Raw genomic sequence first — 26,684 nt, 5'->3', positions numbered from 1 at the left:
TTTTTAGTCCCTATAGTTTGAAAATGATTTTTTTAGTTTTTATAATTTACATTTTAATTATTTTTTAGTTCTTGTAGTTTGAAAGTGATTTTTTTAGTTCTTATATATATATATATATATATATTTTAGTCTCTATCGCTTGAAAGTGATTTTTTTAGTTTTTATATTTTAATTTTCTTTTGGTCCTTATCATCAAAATATGATTAATATTATCAAATACAATTAATTATAAAAAATATTAGCAAAAAATTCATAACTAATTTATCTTAAAATAATTTGTAATAAAAAAATTAGTTGATAATTTATAATTAATTGTTTTTATAATTTTTTATAGTAAAAATTAAAAGATAATTAAAATATAAATTATACAGATTAAAAAGATGATTTTTACATTATAGAGATTAAAAAAGAATTAAAATACAAATTATAAGTAATAAAAAATACTTTTTTTAATTTATAGGGATTAAAAGAGAATTAAAATATAAATTATACAAATTAAAAAAATTATTTTTAAATTATAGAGATTACAGAAACCAACTAAGTAATTTAACAAAAAAAAAACTTTTTATGAATTCAAGTAAGTTTTGTTTTTCGGGTACAAAAACATGCCTAACTGCATATTGATTTTCAAAATTAGATGTTTAAATAATAGTATCATCTCTGAATTTCACGAATAAATTAACTTTAATAAATTTATTTTAAATAAAATTAATTTCTCATGTTTTTATTTGGTTGTATATAATAAGGAACATGGTGATGTTATTAGTTAGTGATAAATAAGAATATTTAATTACAGAAATTAGATTAAAATTAATGGTTTAAATTGTGTATTTATTTATAAATTGTCCCATTGTTCTAAAAAAACGACATTTTTTATTATTAAGAAGTATGATTCTTGATATTTTTACGAATAAGATATTTGATGTTATTAGCATATTGTTTATCGTTATAAAATGTCAAGACATGCCTTGTGAAAAGCGTGCTACAGGTAGACGAGAGACCACTTAGAATTCAGAAGATACAGACATACACACAACACAAACACACGGCTGAATTTATCAAAACATAATGATATAGGAAATATATAGTCAAGTTTCTTCTAATGTTTTTCATATTCTTTTTTTCTCTATCCATACATGACTACATACAAATTTGATGTGTTTACAAACTAGATAATAAACTTGTCAGAAGGTTTCTTATTCCTTTGATTTATACTTGTTTTGGCTTCTCTACACATGTTTTGGTATTTGTCTTGGTTTCTATTACTCATTACTTATTTTTTGAAATAATAATTTTAGGTAAAAAAGGATATAGAAAAGTAGATCTACTCAGCAAGTTCAAAGTTAGGGGTTACTACTCTTAATTTAAGTTAGCAGCTAATTTGTTCTCTCTATTTAATTAGTTGATTTTGGTTCCTTTATTATAAATTTTTAATTTAGTCTCTTAATTTTTAAAATTAACGTAAAATTACCTTTTCCATTCAATTGCAATTGCAAGAAATGACATTAACTTCTTGTATATATGGTACAATGAGAAAATGACACATAATCAACACATCCATTAGAAATTGAAGTTGTGCTGAAAGAAAAGGGAACATTACATCAATTTTAAAAATTAAGGATCAAATTGAACTAATCAAATTAATAAAAAGATCAAACTAGTAATTTAACTTACGTATATATAACAAACCAAGAGAAAAGGGTCGGACCGGGTAAAATAGTAAGAAACTAACGTAAATCAAATATTTTTCCTTATTTCTTTTCTATTTTAGGTTAAATTAATTTATGAATCCTCTAATTTACTTTTTAAGTTTGATTTGATTATCTAATTTTTTTAGAATTTAATTTAATCATTTAATTTTTAAAATCGATTCAATTTGATTATGTCATCTAAATTGGACCAACAATATTAATAAATTATATTTTTTAATTGGTTAAAATCGCTTAGTGATAGTTTTAAATTGTCACAAAACATATATTTAAACGGTAGGATCACTTAAATTAATTTTTAGATGACGAGATCAAATTAAATTGATTTTAAAAATTAGAGTACTAAATCGAACCAATTTTAAAAATTAGAGGATCAAATTTAATCTAAAAAAATAGGAGATCAAATCGAAAGTAAAAAATAAATTAGAGGAAAAAAAAATAATTTAACATTTTTTTCCAAGGAAATCAAGAAAAGTAGATAATCTATCTGGTCTCAAATATAAGAAAAAAATAGTTTCATGTTAATTAAGAAAGTTAATTAATCACATTTAATTACATCAATCTCAATTAAAAGTTAATTTTTTCTAACTTATTCTTGATTGGAATTTGTTATCAAGAATAAAACAGAACAATTGGAATTTTAGAGAAAATAACAAGAAAAATCTATAAGCATAGTATTGAATAATGAATGAATTATTGCAATATTTCCATTTTAATGTGATATATATAGGATTGGGAATAAATAAAGCTTTTCATATTTGTATTCTCCTTAATTCTTATGAGATCATATAAGGAGGTGAGAGACGTGTACTTATTTTATTTTGAGCCTAAACATTATTCATATGCGTTAATTTGTGTATACGGTCGGTATAAAATATTTTATTTGGTTAACCAATCAGAAATAATTATAAATATGATTTTTAAAATAATTATTATAAAAATAATAAATTTATCATTTATATAAATTGTGATGAAATAATAATGTAAAAATTATTTACACTATATATATAGACTATTTTATCTTCTAATACAGGAGAAGTCACAACTATAAAGAAATATTTGAGAATGCCGGAGTATGCCTGTATCAATGTGGATAGGATATATTTTCATTAGCTCATAAAGCATATGCATTTTCATTTGTACTTCAAAACGTGATATCTGAAACTTTGTTACATCCTTTTTGACTCGTCTCCTCCATTTTCATTTTATTTATTGTTTAACTCTACTAAAGTAACCAAGAAATACCGTCGGAAGTGCGTTCCTTTTCCATAGGGCTAAGAAGTGCCTTTCTTCTTATAATGGATATTAATTACCAGTCAAATTATATGTAGTCAAGTTTCTTCTCACATACACTTACCCTTTCAACACCGTTATTAGATCGTCGACACTCGACCCTTTCCATGCTTACATAAATTTGAGCCAAAACCAATAGTCCAATATTAGAGATCTAATTAGCAATTAAAATTACTCTGATATAATAATAACTTTTTTAATAGATCATGGTTGATTGGTTCAATTTATTTTAAAAGATATTGTAACTTTGATATATAGAATTTTAAAAAAGATAACTGGCTATTTCCTAGAAATTAATCTTTCTCAAATATGTACGATCCCTTAAGTTACCCATGTTTGACTTCATAAAGATAAACAATAATGTCCCTGCAGCTATAAATAAATAATAATGTCCCGGAAATTTAACAGTAAAAAGAAGCATTGCAAGTTTATAAAAGATCGATGTGTGGATTAGGTGATAATACATTTTGAACGAGCTTGTAGATGAGAATTTGTATTTGAATTTTTTTTTTAAATCGAATTCTGAATGAAAATTGATGAATTTTAAATATGAATAAGTTTTGATAGGAGAATCATTTTCATAAGTGACTCTAAGAACTAAATCTTATGTAGTACTTCAAAATCTCACCAGAAAAACCAAAATCTCTAATTTTGGTGTTAAAAAAACATCATAGGTTTATTTTCACTAGTTCATTTTATATAGTTCAGCTTGCTTATAAGGTCCTTCTTGTCCAAATCTGCGACAATGATTGCTATAATCAGAGACAGCTGGAAAGTAGAAACAACCGTGTATATGTATATATATTGGTAAACATATAAAATGGTTTCTTAGAGCTGGTATGCTGAGCTTGTGGATTGACTTTGTTTACCATGTTCAACAACGTTCATTAATAGAACAGTTCTTCATTAATAGAAGTGTTCGCTTAAGGAACCTTCCGGGAAATTTAGCCTTCACTGAGTATCACTGTCGCTGTTGCTTTAACTCCAAAGTTCCCTAGCTAGTCCTTTTTATACGTTTAATTTGGAACAATTTTCATCATTTTCAGATTGTTGACAAATTCACCTCTTTGATGTGATCGTTGACTACAAGCAAGGCCTTCAAATTGGCTTCGTCTAAAAGCAGCAGAGATCGATGTTCTAGAAACCTAATTGACAGAGATTTTTAATTTAAGCACTATGTCGTTTGAAGTTATCCGAAATGATATACTAATTAGTGTCCATAGAAATAATGTACTATACTAATTATCAGAAGTATTACTATTTCATCTGAAATTATCTCTTTTATTTTGGCTACACAAACTATCTCTTTCTGTTTTATTAATACCAGACGCTATTCTTTATCTCCAATTCTCCCATATATACATCACATGTATTCTTCGCAATCAGATAGTTGAAGGTTTCAGCATAGAGTTGAGTGCATGGCTGCGCCAGAACTTTGGGGTTTCATTTATTCAAATGCCCCAAGATACAATGTTTTAATTTGGGAATATTTTGGTTACTTAGTTGAAAATCATAATTGTTTATCCAAGTCTCTCAAACCCTAAATGAGGTAGAATAGATTCCTCACTAGTAGGCCATGTGAGAGGAAGTTTGATTTGGATTTGATTTGTGGACTCCTCATTTACTTTGTTAGATTGTTGTATTTGTCCACTTTAATGTATCATCAAACAACTACATATTTAGAGCTTTGAAGTATTCATTGTACTTTTCTAATAAATTTTTTGTTTGATATTTCTTTTTTTTAATTCATCTTAATTCTAAAATTTCTTTTGTCCATCACGCTTGTTTGAATGATAAATTTTTTCTCAAAATATATTTCAGAACCTATATATATATATAATCATATGTGTGTTGTCTATATTTTGGATTCGAGTCTCGTAAAATGTAATTGAAAGAAAAAAATTAAATAAAAATAATTAATCAGATTTTTAAACGAAAATTAATTATTAATAAAATCGGTAAGTATTTAATAATAAAAAAGAAAATAAGTATGCCTATCCGCATATCAAATCCTTACCGATCTGTATCGCCTGTTATGGTTGGGGTACGTGTGCTCTCATCTAATCATATATAACCAAAATGTTATATTTACACGCATTAGTTTTACTTTCTACTCATATATTCTGTATATCACATAGCAATATATTTAAATGTTGCTTTATTGTATATATAGTTTAATTTTAAACAATTCAAATCGTAGGCTCATACTGTGCAACTATCAATTAATTTTCTCCATTAAATAGCGGTCTATTGAAAGTACAAAAGAATCAAGTCAAGATGGTTGCCTAGCTTTAGCTGTATTCGTTTGAATGTTAGAAGCTAGGAGGCTCTCAAGAAGGTGGTTTCAAACCTGCTGGCTAGGTCCACGATTACGCACGATTTTTTTTTTTTGAAGAAAATCATTTACTGGATTCTTTCTTAATTTCTATTTTTCTTGTTGACGAAAAGGTTAATTAACCAATAACCATGGCTGTTTCAGTATCTTAATTGGAAAGACGACGAGAAAATTGAGAAGAGATGGTGGCCTACCACCAAGAGCATTTCTTTCCCTTGTTAAAAAATTATGGACTTTTTGTTTGTTACCCAACCTTTCTTTGTTTGCTTTCCATGCACATGATATAGCTTGTGACAAGCATGGTGAAAATTCAAACTTCCTCGTGCTTTATAAATGCTGGTTTGACTTTCATTAATTTTTTCATGTCATTGGTAAGTCAGCCTTTTTTTTTTAGTTTCTAATTTTAAATTTAATTATATTGTTATTTAATAATACATTGCCACATTATTAATGACTTTTCTTTGTTCTTTTCTTTTTCTTTTTCAATTATAGTTATGTACACCGCTAATTTCCATAGGTTCTACTTTCAAAAGTGGTGATTCTGGAACTCAAACAGGAAATTCAAGTTGTGGGGGGATCAATTAGATTGTGGTAATGTTTTAGTGGTTCGATGGAAGTGTCAATCGTGTTTGAATCGGTCATCAGTATACGCTTAATTTGTGTCAACCATGCTATATATTGCCTTCGCTTTAGTTAGATGGTAATAACGATGACCTTTTTGTTGGCTCAATATCGATATTAATGTTTGTTTTCTGACCAAAACTAGGTTGTGTTGGCCAAAAGTTCGACGCAATTGCTTAGCTTCGAACCTTATAGCATCAAATAAATAGCCAAGAAAAGCTTACACAAATACACATTTAGCATCGATTTTTGAGTTTTAAGTCAACGCTAAAACTCAAAATTATTGTAGTGTTTTACTTATAAACTAGTCGGTAATCCATGTATACGCACGGGTGGTTCGCCAATTGATTTTCGATGAATGAATTAAAAGAAATGTAGGATTACTGCATAGACAAACTGGTAAACAAATGGAACTTTCCCAAAAACAAAACAGTGGAAGAAAAAGAAAAACAAAAAGGAAGAAGGAAATACTTAACGGTGAGAGAAGGAAATACCTGAAGGTGGGTGTGTTGTGGCGGAGAAAGAGAAATGTGAATATGAAAGAAGAAGAGGTAAATGTGGCGGTGGAGGTTGAGATATATCCTACAGAAACGCCCACGAGATAGATGAGAAGAGAGTCATATCAAAAACAAAAAATGCAACAATGTTTCTAGAACCCTCAAGTTACTTTGTAAGCTTTTTTAAATTGCAATATAGGCTAAAAATTAAATTCATAAGTAAATTATGAAGAAAGTTAATATTTACAATTAACTAATTGTTCAAAGTACATAATTCAAAAACATTTCTAAAAAAATATAAACTATAAAAGGTAGTTTAATCAGTGTCACTATCATCCCAATTTTTTTGTCTTTTAATTACCAATTTATTTTCTTCCCTAATCTTTTTTATTTATTCTCTGATTAGAAAATAAAGCAAGAAACTATAGAAGAACATAGCCTACATCATCATCATCATCATAATAATAATAATAATAATAATAATAATAATAATAATAATAATAATAATAATAATAATAATGTTTTTTTAGCCGAGCTTTCTTGCCCAATCTCTTTTTGTTGGCTCTTTCTCTCTCTAGGAATTGTCGCTATCTCTTTCAAAACCAAAGAATTGAACAAATAATAAAAATAATTTTAACATTTATAATATAAATGTTTACAACAAACAGAAATAAAATAATTGCAAATCAATACACAACAAGTGTAACAAAGCATGATATTTTATTTAAAAAAAAATTCAAGTGAAAAAATGAGAGGAACACTAACGTCTTCAAATCTCGTGGTTGCCCTGATCTACTCATGGTGGAGAGAAGAGATCACAGAAGCGAATAACGAACGAAGAAATATGAGAATAGCATGACTGCAATTCTAAAGAAGAAAATGAAACACGAATTAATAAGAATGAAGAAAGAAGAGGTAAATCTATAGCAGAATAGCGTGAAATTTAAAGTTGAAGTACCTGTCAAATAGCTTGAACCTTCTATAATAATAATAATAATAATAATAATAATAATAATAATAATAATAATAATAATAAACATGCATAAAACAAAGCACAAAGAAGGAAACTTGTTGGCTGGATGTTTTTTCGTGGAAAATCAGAAAGGGGAAAAAATCGGAAAAAATCAGTAAGGAATGAAAAACAAGAAACAAATAACTATAACTAAATATTATTATTATTATTATTATTATTATTATTATTATTATTATTATTATTATTATCTTTTGTTGATATTGCGTGTCAAGTTGCACATCTACTCAACAAAGCAACAATTTATTTTCTTTCCTAATCCTTTTTATTTATTCTCTAATTAGAAAATAAACTAAGAAACTATAGAAGAACAAAGCCTACATAATAATAATAATAATAACAACAACAACAACAACAACAACAATAATAATAATATAAATATTTTTTTTATCAGAGCTTGTTATCTTCTTCTCCAATATCTTTTTCTTGGTTCTTTCTCTCTCTAGGAATTGTCGTTACCTATTTCAAAACCAAAGAATTGAACAAATAATAAAAATAATTTTAACATTTATAATATAAATGTTTACCACAAACAGAAATCAGACCATTGCAGACCAATACGCAATGAGTGTAATAGAGCATGGATTTTTTTATATAAAAAATTCAAGTTATAAATGAGAGGAACACTAACGTCTTCAAATCCCGTGGTTGTCCTGACCTACTCATGGTGGAGAGAAGAGATCACAAAAGCGAATAACAAATGAAGAAATATGAGAATAGCATGACTACAATTGTAAAGAAAAAAATGAAACACAAATTAATAAGAATGAAAAAAGAAGAGATAAATCCATAAGGTTGAAACACGAATCAATTAAATATTAAACATTAAATATATTGCAACTTAGGAAATTTGTAGCAAGCAACGACAACACCCTTATTAGAGATGGTATCATATCTCTTGATGAAGGGAAGATCAAATAGGAAATCTCAGGTAGGGTACAAAATATTGAGAGGGGTGAGTTGGAGGTTGAGTTTGAGTGTGTTCCCCTTACTCAATAACTGGATAGATGTTAAGGATCAAAACTCAATTGAAACCATATTTTGGAGCACAAATCATAGGAATTTCTATGTGTAGATAGTCCTGTCTCATTCTCTCTTGTACATTATTCCATGAGTTTGATGAGATTACTTCACTATCCAAGTTTCTAACTTTAAATATTATATTTATTTTAGTATTATTATATATTTTTGATTTTTAGTATTTAATAGTTAATATTATTAGTATATATGAATAAGATAATATTAATAAATAAAACTAAGTTGTATTAATATAAATAACTTATTTAGTAGTAATAAATATATGTCTTTATAAAAAATTAGTCATTAATAAAATTGATTAATATTTTATACTAATGCAATGTTATGGTGACTAAAAAACAAAAAAATCAAAACATCTCTATTTTTAAAATTATTGTAAAAAATAGATTAAAAAACAAAAACACAATCAAAGACGTCTTGAAATTTCCTTTTTAAAAAAATCGATGTAAAACCATTTTGAAAGTGAGGTAAAATTAATGTAACTCAATTTTGGTCAAATTTGCTTTGTATTTAAATTTTAATTTGTAACTATTCTGAAAAATAGATTGACAATAATCAATTGAATTTGTGAAGATTTTAAATAGAAAATTAGAATTTAGAATTCTAGATAGAAAAACACCACAAAACTAAATTTGCTTCATTTTAAAAATACATGAACAAAATTAGTTAAATAAATTTGAGGTTATACTTTTCCTTTAAAAAAAATACTCAAGAGATTAAACTTTTCCTTTAAAAAAAACTCAAGAGGTTATACTTTTCCTTTTAAAATAAACAACTCAAGAGGTTATACTTTTATGCTGCATTATGAGCAACGAACGTAATTAAGATAATGTACTTAACACGCTACTGTTATTTATGGAAGGTTGAATTTGTTTTTTTTGAAAATTAGATACCAAGGTGCAGTGAAAAAAAAAGAAAAAGAAGCACATACATCATATTATAATAATAATAATAATAATAATAATAAGAATAAGAATAAGAATAAGAATAACAATAACAATAATAACAATAATAATAATAATAACAATAACAATAATAATGTAAGTTAAATGTTGCATAAATCTTTCTTATGTTATCTAGACCTCCTTTAAAAAATCCATATATAAGATACTCAGTAGACATCCCAAATAAAAATAAAAACCATTGATCTTTTTCTTCTTCAACCTCTTCTCATGGGATGTCACCACACTTTCATCAAATGCTAGGCAAGTTCATTTCCAATAGATCATGGAAGTGTGAGCAACTTGTGCAAGCCATAATTGGCTCCAAATAAGCACAGGACATTAAGATACGCCAATTTTACTCATTAGCTACATAAGAGAAGTAGAAACAGAAGCCAAAAAAAGTATAAAAGAATTCTACTTAGAAGCAATTTTAAGTATAAAAAAAAGTCAATTAATAAAAGAAATTGGAGATAGCCTACCCTGTCCCTCTTAAGAGGCAAGGCCGGAACCAAAATGGCAAATATACTGCGCATTGAAAGTAGAAAGTTATATAGGGGATGATTAAGGTACTTGTTTATTAGCTGTTATTCATCAAGTTGTAAAAGAACACTGAGTAGTTATATATTTATTCTTTATACAACCGCTATTTATGTATGGCATAATTCAACAAAAGAAAAGGTACTGCGTTATGATTACTTTTAAATTTGAATCATCTTATCTATTCAAGATACTTCACACCGAAATAGAACCCTAGGAAATGCACATGGATCGTGTCAAGATAAAAATCAGTAGTGTCAATCTCACAAAGAATTGAGTAAATTATTAACTAATAACAAATGCAGAACACCAAGAAATTAAAAACAAAGAAACGATTTTTTTTCTTATAAAAAAATGAAAGGTACTTTGCAGCACAATAAGTTCTGCAGTGCAAAGCCATCAAATAGTTGGAACAATAATTAGCCATCTAAACCATGTCTAATATAAAAACTGCCAAAGGCACTTTGCAGCACAAAAAACTGGATATAATTCACTTTCAAATTTCAAATAATACAACTCCCAATCCCATTTAAGGTAAACTAACGAAAGGGTCATAAAATAGTTTTCCTTAATGCCAAAAACAATTTAGAGCACCAAGAAAATGAACATAAAAAACAGAGAAAAATATGTATTAACATTGTGCAGCTTCCAATTATTACCGGTGGCTGTACTTAAAGGTCACTTGTGAGGCCACACATGGTTTCTGAAGAAATAATAAAAGAGTTTGCTTGATGCAGGCATATTTTGATGCTTGCCAATTGAGCTTATTAAGGAAAATAATCAACAATCTAAGCAACAGAAAAAAAGAGAGTTTAAGTTGTATGAAGTTTCTCTTCTAGATTGCCTCTAAGCTAGAAACAAACAGTAAGATTTAGTGCCAAAATTAAAGTTATTGCTTCTTGAAACTAACCTTAAAATGTAGTCTCCAACATTCTTGATCAGCTCATCATCCAAAATGTTCAAAACACTTGCAACCTGGTTCCAATAAGAATCTCTATGTTAAGCAATAGACACTGTTTTATACCATTAAAAAAAAACCCTCTGATATGAAAGATAATAGAAGTCATGATGACAGCAAAATTGTCTCATTTAGCCAAGAGTTTTTTTTAAACACTCTGTAATTCTTAATTAGTAATATGCTATCTTAGCCATTAGCCATGTTATAATAACTCATTCATACTCTGAAACTCATTCAATGCATGATATCTCACTTTTTCATTTAAGGTGTGGCCTTATCCCATTCAGGAATACACATTTTTATGGAAGATTCAGGCGTCAAGATTAATCTTATTTTGTTAAATTTGATGAAATTTCGACAGTATTTCGCATTGGTCTCCAAGTACACGACATGAAATCCGTGACATTAATTCGATGATAATCAAGTATGCACTTAGAGAACAACTAGAAATGCATTGTACCGTAATTTCATCAAATTATAATGTTAACCTTAACACATGAATCTACCATAAAAATGGGAGTCTCCCCAAACTGTCCAAACGAACAATTCAAGATTGAATACAATGATTAATGCAAACTTTCCGCAAGAATCATTGTATTCAATCTCAAACGGGAATCTAAGGCTAACTCATTATGATCAAAAGTTTAATCTAAAGCAAAGCACATTAATGACATACAATTTAAATACAGTGACATATAACACAACACAATAGATTGGGAAGAACCCTAACCAAACAAGAAAGCAATGGCTACGGAGTTAGGGCAACAAACGATGGAGGTATCCACTCTCGTCACACGCACCGCTCATGATAAGTCCTCCGATTGAAAAGAGAAACTAGCTAACTAATCGAAACCAATGATTGATAATATATATATACACACACACACTCACACACACACACATACAAGTCTATACGTACATACCTGGAATTGCTATAATCAAAGACCTTCCACAACAACACGAATTAGCAGTATCAAATGATAACCTGGCAAAATGTGAAGTCAACAAAATTTAATGATTTATCTCACAAATTGCCAAGTAGTTAGTTATTTACCAACTGCATTTTGTCTTTTTTTTTATAATTTAAATAGTATGTATTTAGTTATAAAGAGAAAGTAGTTAAATAATTACTTATTGCATGCTTCTTAAGTTGCAGCCCCAAGGACAATGCTGCTGTTTCATTGTCAGGGGCATGAATTGAGTGATTTGGGTGGTAGGGAGGTTGCAGTCCCAGGGATAGTGTTGTTGATTCTTGTTAAACCATAAGGGGCATGATTATGCTTGCTTTTTGCTTGTTGGGTATATCTAAATATAATAATATATAACAAAATTCTCATCAAGCCATGTACTAATTGCTACTGAATTACAGAATTGACCAGCTCAAAACATTGGTAGCAGTGACAAGGAGAAGTCATTCCCCCATTTTGATGACTTAGTATTAGTTTATGGGAAAAAAAAGGGCACTAGGATGCAGATGCTGAAAAATCTGGGTGATGCAGTTGAGGTAATGGATAAAGAGAGACATGATATATTTACATGTAGATGATGATGTAAAAATACATGAGGCTCCCATAACCCATTGATTCTGCACCCAATACTCAGCTTTCAGAGTCCCCATGCCTTTGTTTATTATGTTCAAAATTCAACATCTAGTACAAGGTGAAAAGAGGAAATGAATGAGTATGAAAGCTCCAAAGAGTCAAAGACAACATGGGTGACCTCATTAGCTGCTTCAGGCATGGAAAACAAGAGTAAGGTGTAGTGGATTACTTCTTTCACAGTGGATCATGAGTACTTGCACACGGGATTTTAGCTAAAACACTGCATCTTTTAATTATTTATACAATTTCTTTCTTACTTTTATGGATCATTAAGCTATAAGTACATATATTGGGTTATTTTATTCATTTTTTTTTACTAAAAATCTTTGTTAAAAAATAAGTTAATTTACATTTCTTAAAATGTTTCACTCAATTCGAACATAAGAATGAAATTTTATTAAAGATACAATATGTGTTATTCCCAAAATAAATTAAATGGTATAAAACATGAAACCATTTCTAGCATGAAGTTCAGAAAATGAAAACTGATTAGTGGTAACTGTAGAATCAATGCACACACAGTAAACATCATAATAACATTGCAACAATATTTTAAAGCCTGTGAAATATAGTGTCTTAGATCATATATATAGTGAGAAAAAGCCTTTCCAAATACAACGATGTGGTGCTAAAAAAGATGAACCTAACTTAAAAGGGAGGCTATTTATGTATGAGATAATGTTTAACTAAATAAGAGGCTGTGGTCCTTTCTTCTTCAGAGAAAGTTGGAGGATCTAGGTAATTACACACTCAATTAGCAGTTAGGACAATATCCAGATTGAACAAATGATCAGAATATCACATTGTATTTTTCTGTTTTTCCTTTCTATAATATACATAGTTTCATTACCCCCCTTATGTGCATTGGTCTTGCAGGCCTTACAGTATGTGCAGGAGAATTCAGATGAAGTTTGCCCTGCTGGGTGGAAGCCTGGGGAGAAGTCCATGAAACCAGACCCTAAACTTAGCAAAGACTACTTTGCAGGGGTGTAGCTAGGATACTAGATAGTTAAGAGTGGCTATCTGCATCTGTATCAACCAGTCTGAATTGCAAAAGGGTCTTGTTTCTTAATGTTTTGTAAGTCCTTAAATTTTGAGCCGCAGGGTATGGGAATATACTAATAAATGCATGCTGGATTTTGAAGTGTACTATGTATTAATTTGCAATTTATTTTGATTATGATTTTTGTTTGGTGTTCATATATGAGCCATATCTTTTGCCAAGTCTGGAGTTCCAGCAAGTTATCAAATTCCAAATGTGATAAAATTGGAAACTACCATGTCGTCGATAAAATGAAATTGAGACGCTAAAAAAGGAAGAGCTAATATAAAGCTTAAGTAGAAAAACTAATCTTAAATTTTCTACAAGAAAGAGAGTCTACAATTTCTTAACTTCAAAAAAAGAGTCTACAATTTCATTTGTCTAATACAGTTGTGTTATTATTCAACCTAGGTAAACTAATGACTAATAAGAAATCATGATATAAAGGATAAGGAACAATGAGCAGTAAACGAAAAACAAGAAACAGAGCTGCAGGCATACAATATAGGGGTGCAGACAGAAACATAGGTCCAGCCATACAATACAGGGGTGCAGACAAAATGAAGATCCAAGAGAGCCATCACAAAGCCCTCTTATCTCAATCATTACGTATTATAACAACAATAGAGAAAGAAGAGGCTCACCTGGAATAGAAGATTGGCAAATTAGGACCTGCTTCACCTTAGGGGTACAAGCATAACTAGAATCCGTTAGACAATATCTGTAGCAAAAATTCATTGGACAAAATGAAAAATTCCATTAGTGAGTAATTAGTATAAATAAGGCAATTCTAATGAACAATGATATAGAAATATACAAGCTTCTATTCTTTCTCACCTTATCTAGAGGCCCTGGCCCTCGAACCCAACTTTCTTTTCTTATTCCCTATCAAATGAAGTAAACCAAGTTTTGCCAATTTTAAATGTCTCCTTGTTCCCTAAATCATTCAGATTTCAATTATACTTTAGTTTATGTTATTTTTTTTTCCAAACAAAGGATTTGGTATCAAGCATTTTCAAAAATTGCACTGCAAACTACGCTGGACACAACAAACCCTACCGTCGTAGCTACGTATCATATATTTATCTCCATCATAATAGGTGTTTCAAAACCTATTAAAAATTTAAACTGTTTGATGATGGAGTGAGTAGGGTACAAAGTTAATTTACCATCTATGCTTGGACTCTAAGTCAATTTAAGTTGAAAATACTTATTCTACATCTATGCTTGGACTCTTAGTTCAAAATACTTAGGCATCATATTTTGCCTTCATACCTGTCAACCATGCAGAGTAATCTTGGAAACCTAATAGCCACATATTTGCTTCTCTACTACTTATTCTGTATATTGTATTAGCTAACCATAGGTCTATTGGAGGAGTACACATCACTTTTAGTGAACAATAAGGATGTCAGGCTGAAGCTCAATCATTTGGAGAAGAAAAACCGTGATAACATTCTTGAGTTCATACTTCAGGTAAGCAAATGATCATTCATCATTTCATAATATTCAGTTAATGGTATAATTATTTTGTTGACCTAATAAAATCAAAGTTCCACAAACTAAACTAGGGAAATGGTTGGCAGTGAAATGGAGAACCCTTGACAACCTACACATACTGCATATTCAGTGAAATGGAGAAGTGAACAACGCTCGATTATTTCAATAAGAAACTGAGGATTGCTAAATTGTTTTGGAGAAAGACCCACATGCTTGTCTAGAGGAAACTACAACTTTGTGCAACTACCTTTAATTAGAAAGACTAAACTATGTGTTTTGTCCTTTTAATAAGAAAGAGTGAACTGTGGATTGGGTTTCAGATTCAATTTTAAAAAGCAACTCAGTCCAATCCAAATTAAACTTATATGTGCATATATACTTTTTCAGACAAATTTTATCTCCATTTTCTCGATACTCTATATCTTTCTATTTAGTTTTCTGCAAAATCAAGTGAAAAACACTACTATTCTTTCTACTTTCTATGGTATCCATGTACAATACTTGACTGTATAGGGGTACAAACATGTTTATATGCTGAAAAAATATCATAGTTTTGCCACTATAGGACATGCAGTTTAGGTTATCTAGATTCAACAAGGTAATGGCAATATGGAATGTTGAACCAAATGCCTCACATAACACAAAGTTTAGCCAACTACATATCGCAAGTACAAAACAAACCCATGCTATACTACCATAGGTTTAGTCAAATGTTACAGAACAAATAAATAATTTTACCTGCAATGTTCCTTCTGTGGATGAAAGAAATAGCAACTACAACTCCTAAACCTATAGCAACGAAGCTTCATCAACAACAACACAAATAATAATGACTAAGAACAAAGGGGTAACTGCCAATAGGCTAACTCACTTCTGATATAGTGCAAATCAAAGGGCCTGAACCTAGTCTCAGGGTATTTGAACCTTCAAACAGTCAAAACAACAACTTTCCTAAATAGATCAAATGCAGGTTGCGACCAACTAAGGGAAGTTAAAAGCTCAGTTTAAGGGAACTTATAACTAAGGGAAGTTAATAGAATGGTGAAGACTGTGAGGGTGAGGTAAGAAAAACTTACCTTGTGATTGCGAGTACAAACACAACCAAAGATTACTTTCGTGTAATGGAATGCCTGCAAGGAAACCAACGAAGCTTGTTCAAACACAATGGCAATGAACTAAGGGTGAGGTCAGCGTGTTCAAACATGAAGCTTGTTCAAACACAACGAAGCTTGTTCAAACACGAAGGTTGTTCAAGGAAACCATCAAAACACGAGGGTGGGGCGAGCGTCACGGTGACCACGGCGGCCTGAGCGTGGCCATGCGAGAGTTAGCGTCGGGGATCAGGGACAATGCCAGTGATGACGACGGCCTGAGGGTGCCTTTGTGAGAGTGAGTGATGGAAGCTTGCTTGTGGGGCTTCTATGGAGGCTGGATCTTTGAGCATCAATGAGGTCCTTTAATGGTGATTTTCCACCATGGAGATGCAGCGAAAGACAAAGGAGAAGAGGTGAGAGGAGGCGCCATCCACTAAGGAATAAGCCATGGAAGAAGGAGCTTCACCACCAAGATGAGCCTTGGATAAGAAGCTTGGAGAGGATGCTTCAATGGAGGAAAAGAAAGAGGGAGAGAAAGAGAGAGGGGGGAGCACGAAATTGAAGGAAGAAAAAGGGAGAGAAGCTGAACTTTGAGTTGTGTCTCACAAGACTCTCATTCATCAAAGTTACAACAAGTGTTACACATGCTTCTATTTATAGACTAGGTAGCTTCCTTGAGAAACTTTCTTAAGAAAACTTCCTTGAGAAGCTTCTTTGAGAAAACTTCCTTGAGAAGTTAGAGCTTAGCTACACACACCCATCTAAAAACTAAGTTCACCTCCTTGAGAAGCTAGAGCTTAGCTACACACACCCATCTAAAAACTAAGGTCACCTCCTTGACAAAATACATGAAAATACAAAAGAAAAGTCCCTACTACAAAGACTACTCAAAATGCCCTGAAATACAAGACTAAAACCCTATACTACTAGAATGGTCAAAATACAAGGCCCAAAAGAAAGAAAAATCTATTCTAATATTTACAAAGAAGAGTGGATCCAACCTTGACCCATGGGCTCAAAAATCTACCCTAAGGTTCATGAGAACCCTAAGGCCTTCTTTAGTAGTTCTAGCCCAAGTCTCTTGGAGTCTTCTATCCAATACCCTTGGGGGGTAGGATTGCATCAGTGAGCGTGGGGGGTCAGGGAGAAGCAGGGTTTGCGAGAAGAGAGAAGGCTTTTGAGTTTGTAAGTTTAAGTAAAACCACAACATCGATTTAAAAAAAAACCGATGTTAACATAGGCTTATTAACATCGGTTTTTGAAAAAAAAAACGATGTTAACAATTATATGTTAACATCGATTTTTTCAAAAATCGATATTAATAAACTAGTCCACATTTGTGTTAACATCGGTTTTTTTAAAATCGATATTAACAATTATATGTTAACATCGATTTTTAAAAAAAATCGATGTTAATAAACTAATCTTAATTACAAGTATATCACCGCGTTTGTGTTAACATTGATTTTATTGAAAACCGATATTATCCTAGCGATGCTAAATGTATAGTTTTTAGTAGTGAATTACTAGCTAGTGGGCATTAGGTCACCAACCATAGGGAAAATATGCGCTGATATATAATATAATTATAATTATATAATATTTAATGATTTGCTTGCTGCATCTGTAGTTATCAATCTAAATTTCATAGCTGGTTCATTCTCTATAATAAATAATAATTACTCTTTCGTCGTTTCTCCTTTGTCAACACTTGGAATCCAAACTTATATATTGAAGCAAAAAGATGATTTGATAATCACTTTAATTTATTAGCTCGTTTTTTTTTTTATTGATATAGCTCGATATATTTATAGAGAGAGAGAGAGAGAGAGAGAGAGAGAGAGAGAGAGAGAGAGAGAGAGAGAGAGAGAGAGAGAGAGAGAGAGAGAGAGAGAGAGAGAGAGAGAGAGAGAGAGAGAGTTTTGAACACTTTAACGTTCTACGTACCCTTGGTCCCATAGGCAACAATTACACGTACAGTACATGATGTTTACGATCATCATCATCATCCATTCATTCACGACAATTAATAATGTGATACCCCCGCTAGCTATTTTCTAAAATAATAATATAAGAGAGACCTAAGAAACATATAGGTGAATGGAGAGTATAAATAAACGAGTCCTATTATTTATATAATGAATTCCTTTACAATATTTTTTTATCAATCAGTTTATCTTATATATTCTCTCTTTTTTTTGTATAATTATTTTTATAAGAAAATTGTACAAAAACGAATTTTCTAAATAAAATAGATTCTATACAAATTAAGAAAGACAATGGTAAAAATACCAGTCTTCGTTTCTAATTCTTCCACAAGGACTCAAGTCTTTGGGCTCTCTTTTTCTTCACTTCAACGATGCCTTTAAATAAAATATTATCAGCCATTTTAGCTGACACTTGTCGACAAGGGTTCACCCCTAGTACCCTTTTTATATTCATTAAAAATTATCATTGTTGAGATTTTCAATTTATATTTATTCCAATTAAACTAGGTCATGTTATTAAAAAGTCTACATACATAAAATGAGGAAAAGAAATTGAATTCCTTTACCAAAAGTCCTAAGTTTTCTTTTCTGTCGTTCTTGCTCGAGGCAATTACTCTCTCTTTCTCTCTCCCCTCCTCCTTTATATAATCGTAATTATTATCGTCATTCTCATCAAGTTACAATAAACATTGGCTTTACTTGAAACTCAGATCAATTAACACAGAGAGAGAGAGAGAGAAGCATAGCAAACATGGGAAGAGCTCCTTGCTGTGACAAAGCTAATGTCAAGAGAGGTCCATGGTCACCTGAAGAAGACACCAGACTCAAATCTTATATTGAAGAGCATGGCACTGGTGGCAACTGGATAGCGTTGCCTCAAAAATTAGGTATATATCTATATTAATTCATCAACCATCATGCACATCAATATAAAATATATCTACAATTTTTTTTTTGTAATTTTAATTAGTAATTAATCTATTTGGTTCCTAATTTTCCTATCTTATTTTAGAACCCAAAATTCTTTATATGTTGGAGTGTTGATTTGTCTTTTGTTGCATGGTGTAGGCCTCAAGAGGTGTGGGAAAAGCTGTCGTCTCAGGTGGCTGAATTATCTTCGTCCAAACATCAAACACGGAAATTTCTCAGAAGAAGAAGACAACATAATTTGCAGCCTCTATGTTACCATTGGAAGCAGGTATATATAAAATTCATTATTCATCACCAAATACCAATAATATTACTAAATCCTCTCCCCCTCTTATTATGCTAAAATTCAACATTCTATTACAGGAATTAAGGATCAAACTATAGATCACTTAATTAATAGCATATACTTAATTTAATTAATACCATATCATAAAGTAACAATTCCATGATTAAGCTATTAGTTGAACATGACTGATAACTCACTAGGGTCGGCCTAGTGGTGGAAGATTAAAGTAATATGCATGAGATCACAAGTTCAAACCTTAGAGATCCTTGTACACAAGTTGAACATGGATGATAAAAATAATATGAGTGATGCTTTTTAATATATGCAGGTGGTCTATTATAGCAGCGCAATTACCAGGGCGCACGGATAATGACATAAAGAACTATTGGAACACTAAGCTAAAGAAAAAGCTACTGGGGAAGCAAAGAAAGCTGGAGCAACAAGCTCAAGCTCGCAAAGTTTTTAACCAAAAGCAACAGATCAAGAGAGAGAGTGAAGATTTGATGTTACCTGTTGGAGTTACTACCCGAACTCCTTATTGGCCTGAACAACAATATTCTTGGCCCATTCCAGTGGCAAATAATGCTTCCATCCAATACTCCAATCTCAACAACAATAATCAAACATCATCATTCAGCAAACACTTCCCCAACAACATAGTCACTGCCACCACCATGAATTCACAACACTCATCACGTGACATTTCCTTAACACAAAACCAGTTACATGATTTACACCCCTCCACATTAATGAACATGATAAGCACGGACACGTGTCACACATCAAACGTATTTCAAGGGTTTGTGAAACTTTCCAGTGATTTTCCCTGTGTGAACCAGCAACAAATAGATGGAACAATGCGAGTTTTTTATGGATTGGAAACCATGGACATGGCAACAAATGGTAGCACAAACACTACTTCGACAGAAAGCACTAGTTGGGGAGACATAAACTCTTTGGTTTACTCGCCTTTGTTGGTTTCTGACCACGAAGCTTGTCAACAAAGAATAATAATGCCTCAAGATGTCACTTTTGAGGAATCTAGTTGCTTTGCAATGCAAAGGCAATAACAGCTCCTTAAATGCCGGTTTTGCTATAAATTTTACCGCTATAGCTAACAAAAACAGTATCAAACAAAACCCTAAGGAGTTCACCTTATAGCTTAGAATTTTTCTCCTATTTTTGTTGTTTTTTGTTTTGTCCGAATTGCTTGTAACTTCATATAGTTGCTTAATCATAAATTATACTACACTTGTACTCTGAATTTCTGTTAAGTTTATAGTCTGTCTAATTCAGTTAATTGAATATTATATATGAGAGTGTTGTTCGTGAATTATTATAAACTTTTGATACTTATTTTCAATTTTTAATTATAAAAAATTATCGTTATCCACTGAAGAAGAGTTAGAAAATTCAAAATGGAATATGATTTGTCTAAATGTAAGGCGAAAAGTTTGTGATCAGTTTCTTCCGTAAATAGTGAAGGAATTGTGTCTACCGCAAATTAAGTTGGTCTGAAAACCGTAGCAAATGATCACTGTAGAAAGTTGGAAAGGTGTTTTGACATTTTGGTCATGACTTGCTCGGCTTTAGCAACCAAGGTATCAAAATCTGGCTGCTTTCTTTTATAGTTTTCTTCATGTCTGATTTTAGCAGGCGTACATATGTCATGTGAGTCCAACCAGAAACAATAGAGCATTTAAGTCTCACTGTCCATCAATTGGGATCCTCACATAGAATCTAGGTGATAATAACAAGTTAACAACGCACCTATCCACGAGTTATATTAAAATGTTCTTTTATTAATTACGAAACTAAGAATGGGTTAATCCTCTCGTATTGAATATAAGAAAAAAATTAACTTGTGCTAATTAAAAAAATTACTTAACATTAACATCATTTAAAGAAACATTAAAAATAAAACTTCAATTAAATAAAATATATTTTAAAAACAGTCTCACTAAATAAAATAAAAAATTTATATTTGACATCAACATTCTAAATTTTTTTATTTTACTTATATTCTAGATGGAAGGAGTACTTAATATGATATATCTTTTAAAAATTAGTATTAATATATTATAGTTTTCCTTATAATATATTCCTTTTTATTTTTGTCATTTATAAACTTCTTGTAAAATGAACTTTGTATAATTTCTCTTTTTTATATTTTACCTATATATATTACAAGTACTAAAACAAAATTTCATTACAAGGAATGTTTAAAAAAATAATTTTATAAGAAAAAAAAGATATATTATTGGAACCAAGATCATATTTAACTTAAAAATTAGTTTAAATTGTCACAATGATATATTTTTAGTTTATTGAAATATACCTAATTTTGTGTTTTGTTCTCAAAAAGTACTTTGATACATTACGAAAACTAATTAAAAGCATATTTAAATTAAAAAATGATGAATCCACTAAAACAAACATATGTTAATGCACATATGACACATCTATTATTGAATTAAGGTGTTTATTGATTATTTAAATTAAATTAAATGTACATTTTTTTATTAATTCATTACATTAATTAAAAACTCTAATTTTAAGGATTTTTTCTATTTATTTAATGTAACAGTATTATATAATAATGAGTACAACTTAATAACAAAAACATTATTCCCTAAAAAAACATAATACGCCAAACTTATACAATATAAGAACTCATAATATTCCCTTAAAAAAATTCTTAAAATGAATTATAATACAGACAAGTGCTCATTGCTAATTGGATTTGAGGAGAAGGGGCGTTAAACGGCGGCTAATTGTGCTTATAGGTCAAAGCAGCCCACTTAATGAATGAACGATCACAGCACATGAGAGTTGTTAAAACTTACATTTCATTCAATTTTACAATATTTAATGTTCACTTCCCTCTTTGGGAGGCAAAGCTTTGGAGCAGACCTTATTTTCCATATTTCTCACTTATGAATTTTTTTAAGTGATAATTTGATACTGATAGTTTATTTGTCACCATTTAATGCAAACTTCTGGACCACCGGCAAATCTAAATTTCAAACCACTGTCAAACCGATTGTGTCCTCTAATCTTACTACCCTTCGGAGATAAAGTCACGACTAAATAAAGTTCCTTCACTTATCTAACCTCAGCATCAGGGTTACCCTCTTTGAGTAAAAGCTCGGTCTTCTGAAAATTTGCCCATAGCTTGGCCACCATCAGGGCGTGTGCGTTCTGATAATATTTTAAAAATTTAAATATATTTTTTATTCTTAATAAATATTTTATTTTTAAATTTATTTTTTAATAAATTTTTATTTTGCGATAAATTTCTAATAAAATAATAATTTTATTTTTGTCCTTGATATTTGTTTCAGTTCCTAATAAATTAACTAATTTTGTGTTTGTTTCCTGATAAATTAACAAATTTTATTTAGTCTGACTAATAATGAATGAAAATAATTCATTAGAAAGTCTGAGTATCGAATCCACAGTGACTTTGTTTGTACTTAGATTAATACAAACCTAAATTATAAACAATAGATAAAAAATTAATTTAAAATAATAGATAAAGAAAGATAATAGATAAGATAAAGATTTAAAGATAAAAATAGAAGATAGAAAAGATAAAATATTTAAATTGAAAGATGATAAAGATAAAGATAAAAATAGAAGAAAAAAAGATAAAATAAGAAAAGTAAAAGACTAAGACAAGATAAAAAAAAAAGACAAATTCAAAATGTGATAATGTTGAGACCTAACGTGCCTTGTTTGTTTAGGATGTATGATTTTTGGATTTTTCTTTATCAATTAAGTGAATTTATCCTACCCACATTTATTCAATTACTTGTCTCTGATGTCTCACGATGACAAGTCTATTTTACATATCTATCTCCCAAATGCCTTTGCAAAGATTCAGCAGATAAGATAACTAATTCTAGATGAGTGCTTTGATGCATGGGGATAATGCAATCATTCTATATCTAGCAATGATTTTATTATGACATCTTTTTCTTTTAGTTCCATTAGAAGTTATCCTCTGTTGAGTGCCTAACCCCTAAAACTGATTCATGCATATCTTCTTTATATTTTCAATAAGAGTTACCCTCTATTGGGCACCTAACCCCTAACATAATGTAAAGATGAATAATGCATGAAATATAAATGGAAAAGACAATAAGATAGAGAACAACTGTTGCATTGATAAATATGGAGTACATCATACATCTCTTTGGCTTTTTTTAGGCCTGTCAGGCCCTAACTAGGAATTTAGCCTCTTATGGCCATGAATACCTTATACTGAAATGAGGGTATAAGAACTGGTGGAAGAGAAGTGATGGAAGAAGGGGATATAGAAAGAAGAATTTCCCTTATTTGAGACACTCAGGTTTAGAATGTATTCATTAGAGAGCTCTGAGTCTTCGCGGGTGGTGTTTTCCCTTTGGCTTGACTGCTTTTTTATAGTTGTTGGAGTGGACTTTGGCCTGCGTACTCGCGCTTAGCGCGTTTTGCTCGCTTAGCGCAGGTACCAATTTTCGCACTTAGGGTGCTACGCGCGGAGCGCGTTGTCATACCCTAATTTTGTCCGAGGACCATTGTTTGTTGGCATGTGACCTTCGCTTGATCGCCTCAAAATGTTTAACACCCATTGTTGTGTAATCCGTAAAGTCTCGCAACATTTTGGAAATCAAAACAAGCATTGTTGCACAATCCGTAAAGATCCGCAACATTCCAGAAGTCAAAAAGAGCATTGTTGTGTAATCCGTAAAGTCCCGCAACATTTCGAAAGTCAAAAAGAGTATCGTTGCGTAATCCATAAAGTTTCGAGATGTTTCGGGAAGAAACCGGGCAAAAACACGAAAATGGGAGTGTATTTAGCAAAGTGGGGGTGTGTAAATAGACGGAAGTGTATTTCGCAAAGGGGGGTGAACTTATCAAGATCCTCCACGTTTTGTTGAAAAATGGTTTCTGGGGCTTCCGTAATGCTTCCGTAAAATTTCCAAAAAACCTTGGGTAAACATATTTCACTTAATATTGGTGAAATGGAAGAGGAAAAAGAGGGAAATCAAGTCCTATATGCTTCTGTAAGGCTAACGTAATGTTTCAGTAAATTACGAAAGAAGGGGGTGAACTTATCAAGATGGTGGTGCAAATAGCAATTTTCAAAATTTCAAATTTGGGCCTCCAAAATATTTTGGAAGCTGGGTTATTTAAGGAGAAAGCAACCCAGCTCGCTGGGGCGAGCTTGGCGGCATCCTCCTCCCACCTTTTCCTATAAATAGGCGAAGGGAGACTGTTCCAAATGGTCCCTAACCCCCTTGGCTATACACTTCAGCTGTTTTGGGTGAAAAATTGTTTCCGTGAAGAAAATCCAAGCCGAGATGTTTTCGTAACGCTTCCGTGAGTAAATTCGTGAAAGTTTTCTGTCGTTCTTCATCCGTTCTTCGTTCGTTCTTCGTTCTTCAACGAGTAAGTTTTCGAATCCGAGACTTTCAATTCATTTCTTGTTTTGTTGGCTTTCATCTTTATTTCATTCACTTTCGGTTTTCTTTTCTTCCGTCTTTAACGAGCTTTTAACCGTTTATTTAAGCCGTTTTCTCACCTAATAAATGATAAAATGAATTTCAACCGATTGTTTACGTTGTAATCTCGTTTAATCACTGTTAAAGCAAAATCTAACCGACCATTCACACTGTAACCACGGTTAAACCAAAAAAAGGAAAAATAATAATAAAATAATCAAAATATCTTGAAAAAATAATAATAAAATAATCAAAATATCTTTGAATAAAATAATCAAAAAAATCAATCTGACGTTTTTCTTTAAAAGTTTCCTTGAATGAATTGACTAATAACCAAAGTGAAACTAAAGCTAAAATCAACTCACAAATCAAGCTTTGTCCGCAAAAATCACTAAAAACCGTTTTAAGGTCCAACGCCTTAAATGGTCCTCTTTGCTTTTATCGGTTAACATGGACCGTTCAAAAGCATAAAATCAACATGTAACTTTACCGTTTTTGCAAGAACTACGTAGGTATGAGTTTCTCATCGCAATTGAGGATACGTAGGAGCAAAAGCCCCGCTTTTGTCGACCACTCCAAGAGATCATTAATGGTCCAACGCCTTAACGTTTCTCTCCTTTCAAAAACAAGAGATCGTTAATGGTCCAATGCCTTAACGTTTCTCTCCTTTCCAAAAATCAAAAGATCGTTTAATGGTCCAACGCCTTAAATGACTTTTGTTCGGTTAAAATCGATCTTGCGGAAAAAGATCAAAACAACTTAACCAACGTTTAGTTCTAAAAGAACTACGTAGGTCTGATTTTCTCATCGTAATTGAGGATACATAGGAGCGAGGGAAACACCCTTGTCGACCACAAAAATATAAAAAAAATACAAAAAACATAAAAAGCATAAAAACACTAAAAGACATAAAAAAGGGGAAAATAAAACATTTCGAAGTCATATTTGCATACTTGATTAAAGGTTGTCGTCCCTTGTGACGGACGCGTGGGGTGCTAATACCTTCCCCGTGCGTAAAACCAACTCCCGAACCTTTCACGATTAAAGTTCGTAGACCACACATTTCCGGTTTTTTCCGACGTTTTCCTCGAATAAACGTTGGTGGCGACTCCGCGCGCCTTTCTTTCTTGGAAGATGCACCCGTGAGCCCCGCGTCGCCCTCCCGACGAAGGGTAGGTTGCGACACGCGTCTTGGGCTGGGCCTGATGGTCAAACCTTCATCTTTTTTCTTATTTTCTGCATCTTTTTGCTTTTAATTCCTCCATTTTTTATATCTGAAGCCATAAACAAAAAACATCAATTCCTAACAATTAAGCATGGATAACTGCTAAATAATTATTTTTAAAGACAATTTTGCTTTATTTTTCATTATACACAACATAATTATTTAGCAGTTATCAGAGTATAAACAAAATTTGTCAATTTATCACGAACTAAATAGTTGTTGTTTTATTAGAGACTCAACACAGAATAAAAATTTATTAAAGAATAAATAAAAAGTCTAATATTTATTAGAGATAAAAAAATATATATTTAAGTTTGTTGGATCAAGTGGCCTCGGAATAATTAAGAAGGGGGCAGTTAAATTAATTATTAATGTGTCTTGACTAATTAAAATTTATCCTTCTTAATATTACTAGATTCAATTAGGATTTACTACTAAGTTATGAGAAAGTAAAGAACAGAAAAAATAACTTAGACAAAAGTAAAGCGGAAATAAAAAGTGCACAGCGGAAAAGTAAAAGTGTAGGGAAGAAGAAAGGAAACACAAGATTTATACTGGTTCGGCCAC

The 26,684-nt window shown here is 31.0% G+C and overlaps 1 protein-coding gene across 1 annotated transcript; it reads left to right on the top strand.

The window, feature by feature from the left end:
* Positions 1-18,915: 18,915 nt before the first annotated feature.
* On the top strand, positions 18,916-20,664 carry LOC114412506 (transcription factor RAX3-like). Its single transcript, XM_028376434.1, has 3 exons — positions 18,916-19,074; positions 19,256-19,385; positions 19,732-20,664. Exons 1-3 carry the CDS (start codon positions 18,939-18,941, stop codon positions 20,471-20,473), a joined length of 1,008 nt encoding a protein of 335 aa, XP_028232235.1. The 5' UTR covers positions 18,916-18,938; the 3' UTR covers positions 20,474-20,664.
* The last annotated feature ends 6,020 nt before the right edge of the window (positions 20,665-26,684 follow it).

The sequence above is a fragment of the Glycine soja genome, chromosome 5, assembly GCF_004193775.1.
Source record: "Glycine soja cultivar W05 chromosome 5, ASM419377v2, whole genome shotgun sequence".
In the NCBI taxonomy this organism is placed as follows: Eukaryota; Viridiplantae; Streptophyta; class Magnoliopsida; order Fabales; family Fabaceae; genus Glycine; species Glycine soja.
This window is presented reverse-complemented; position numbering and strand designations above follow the sequence as displayed.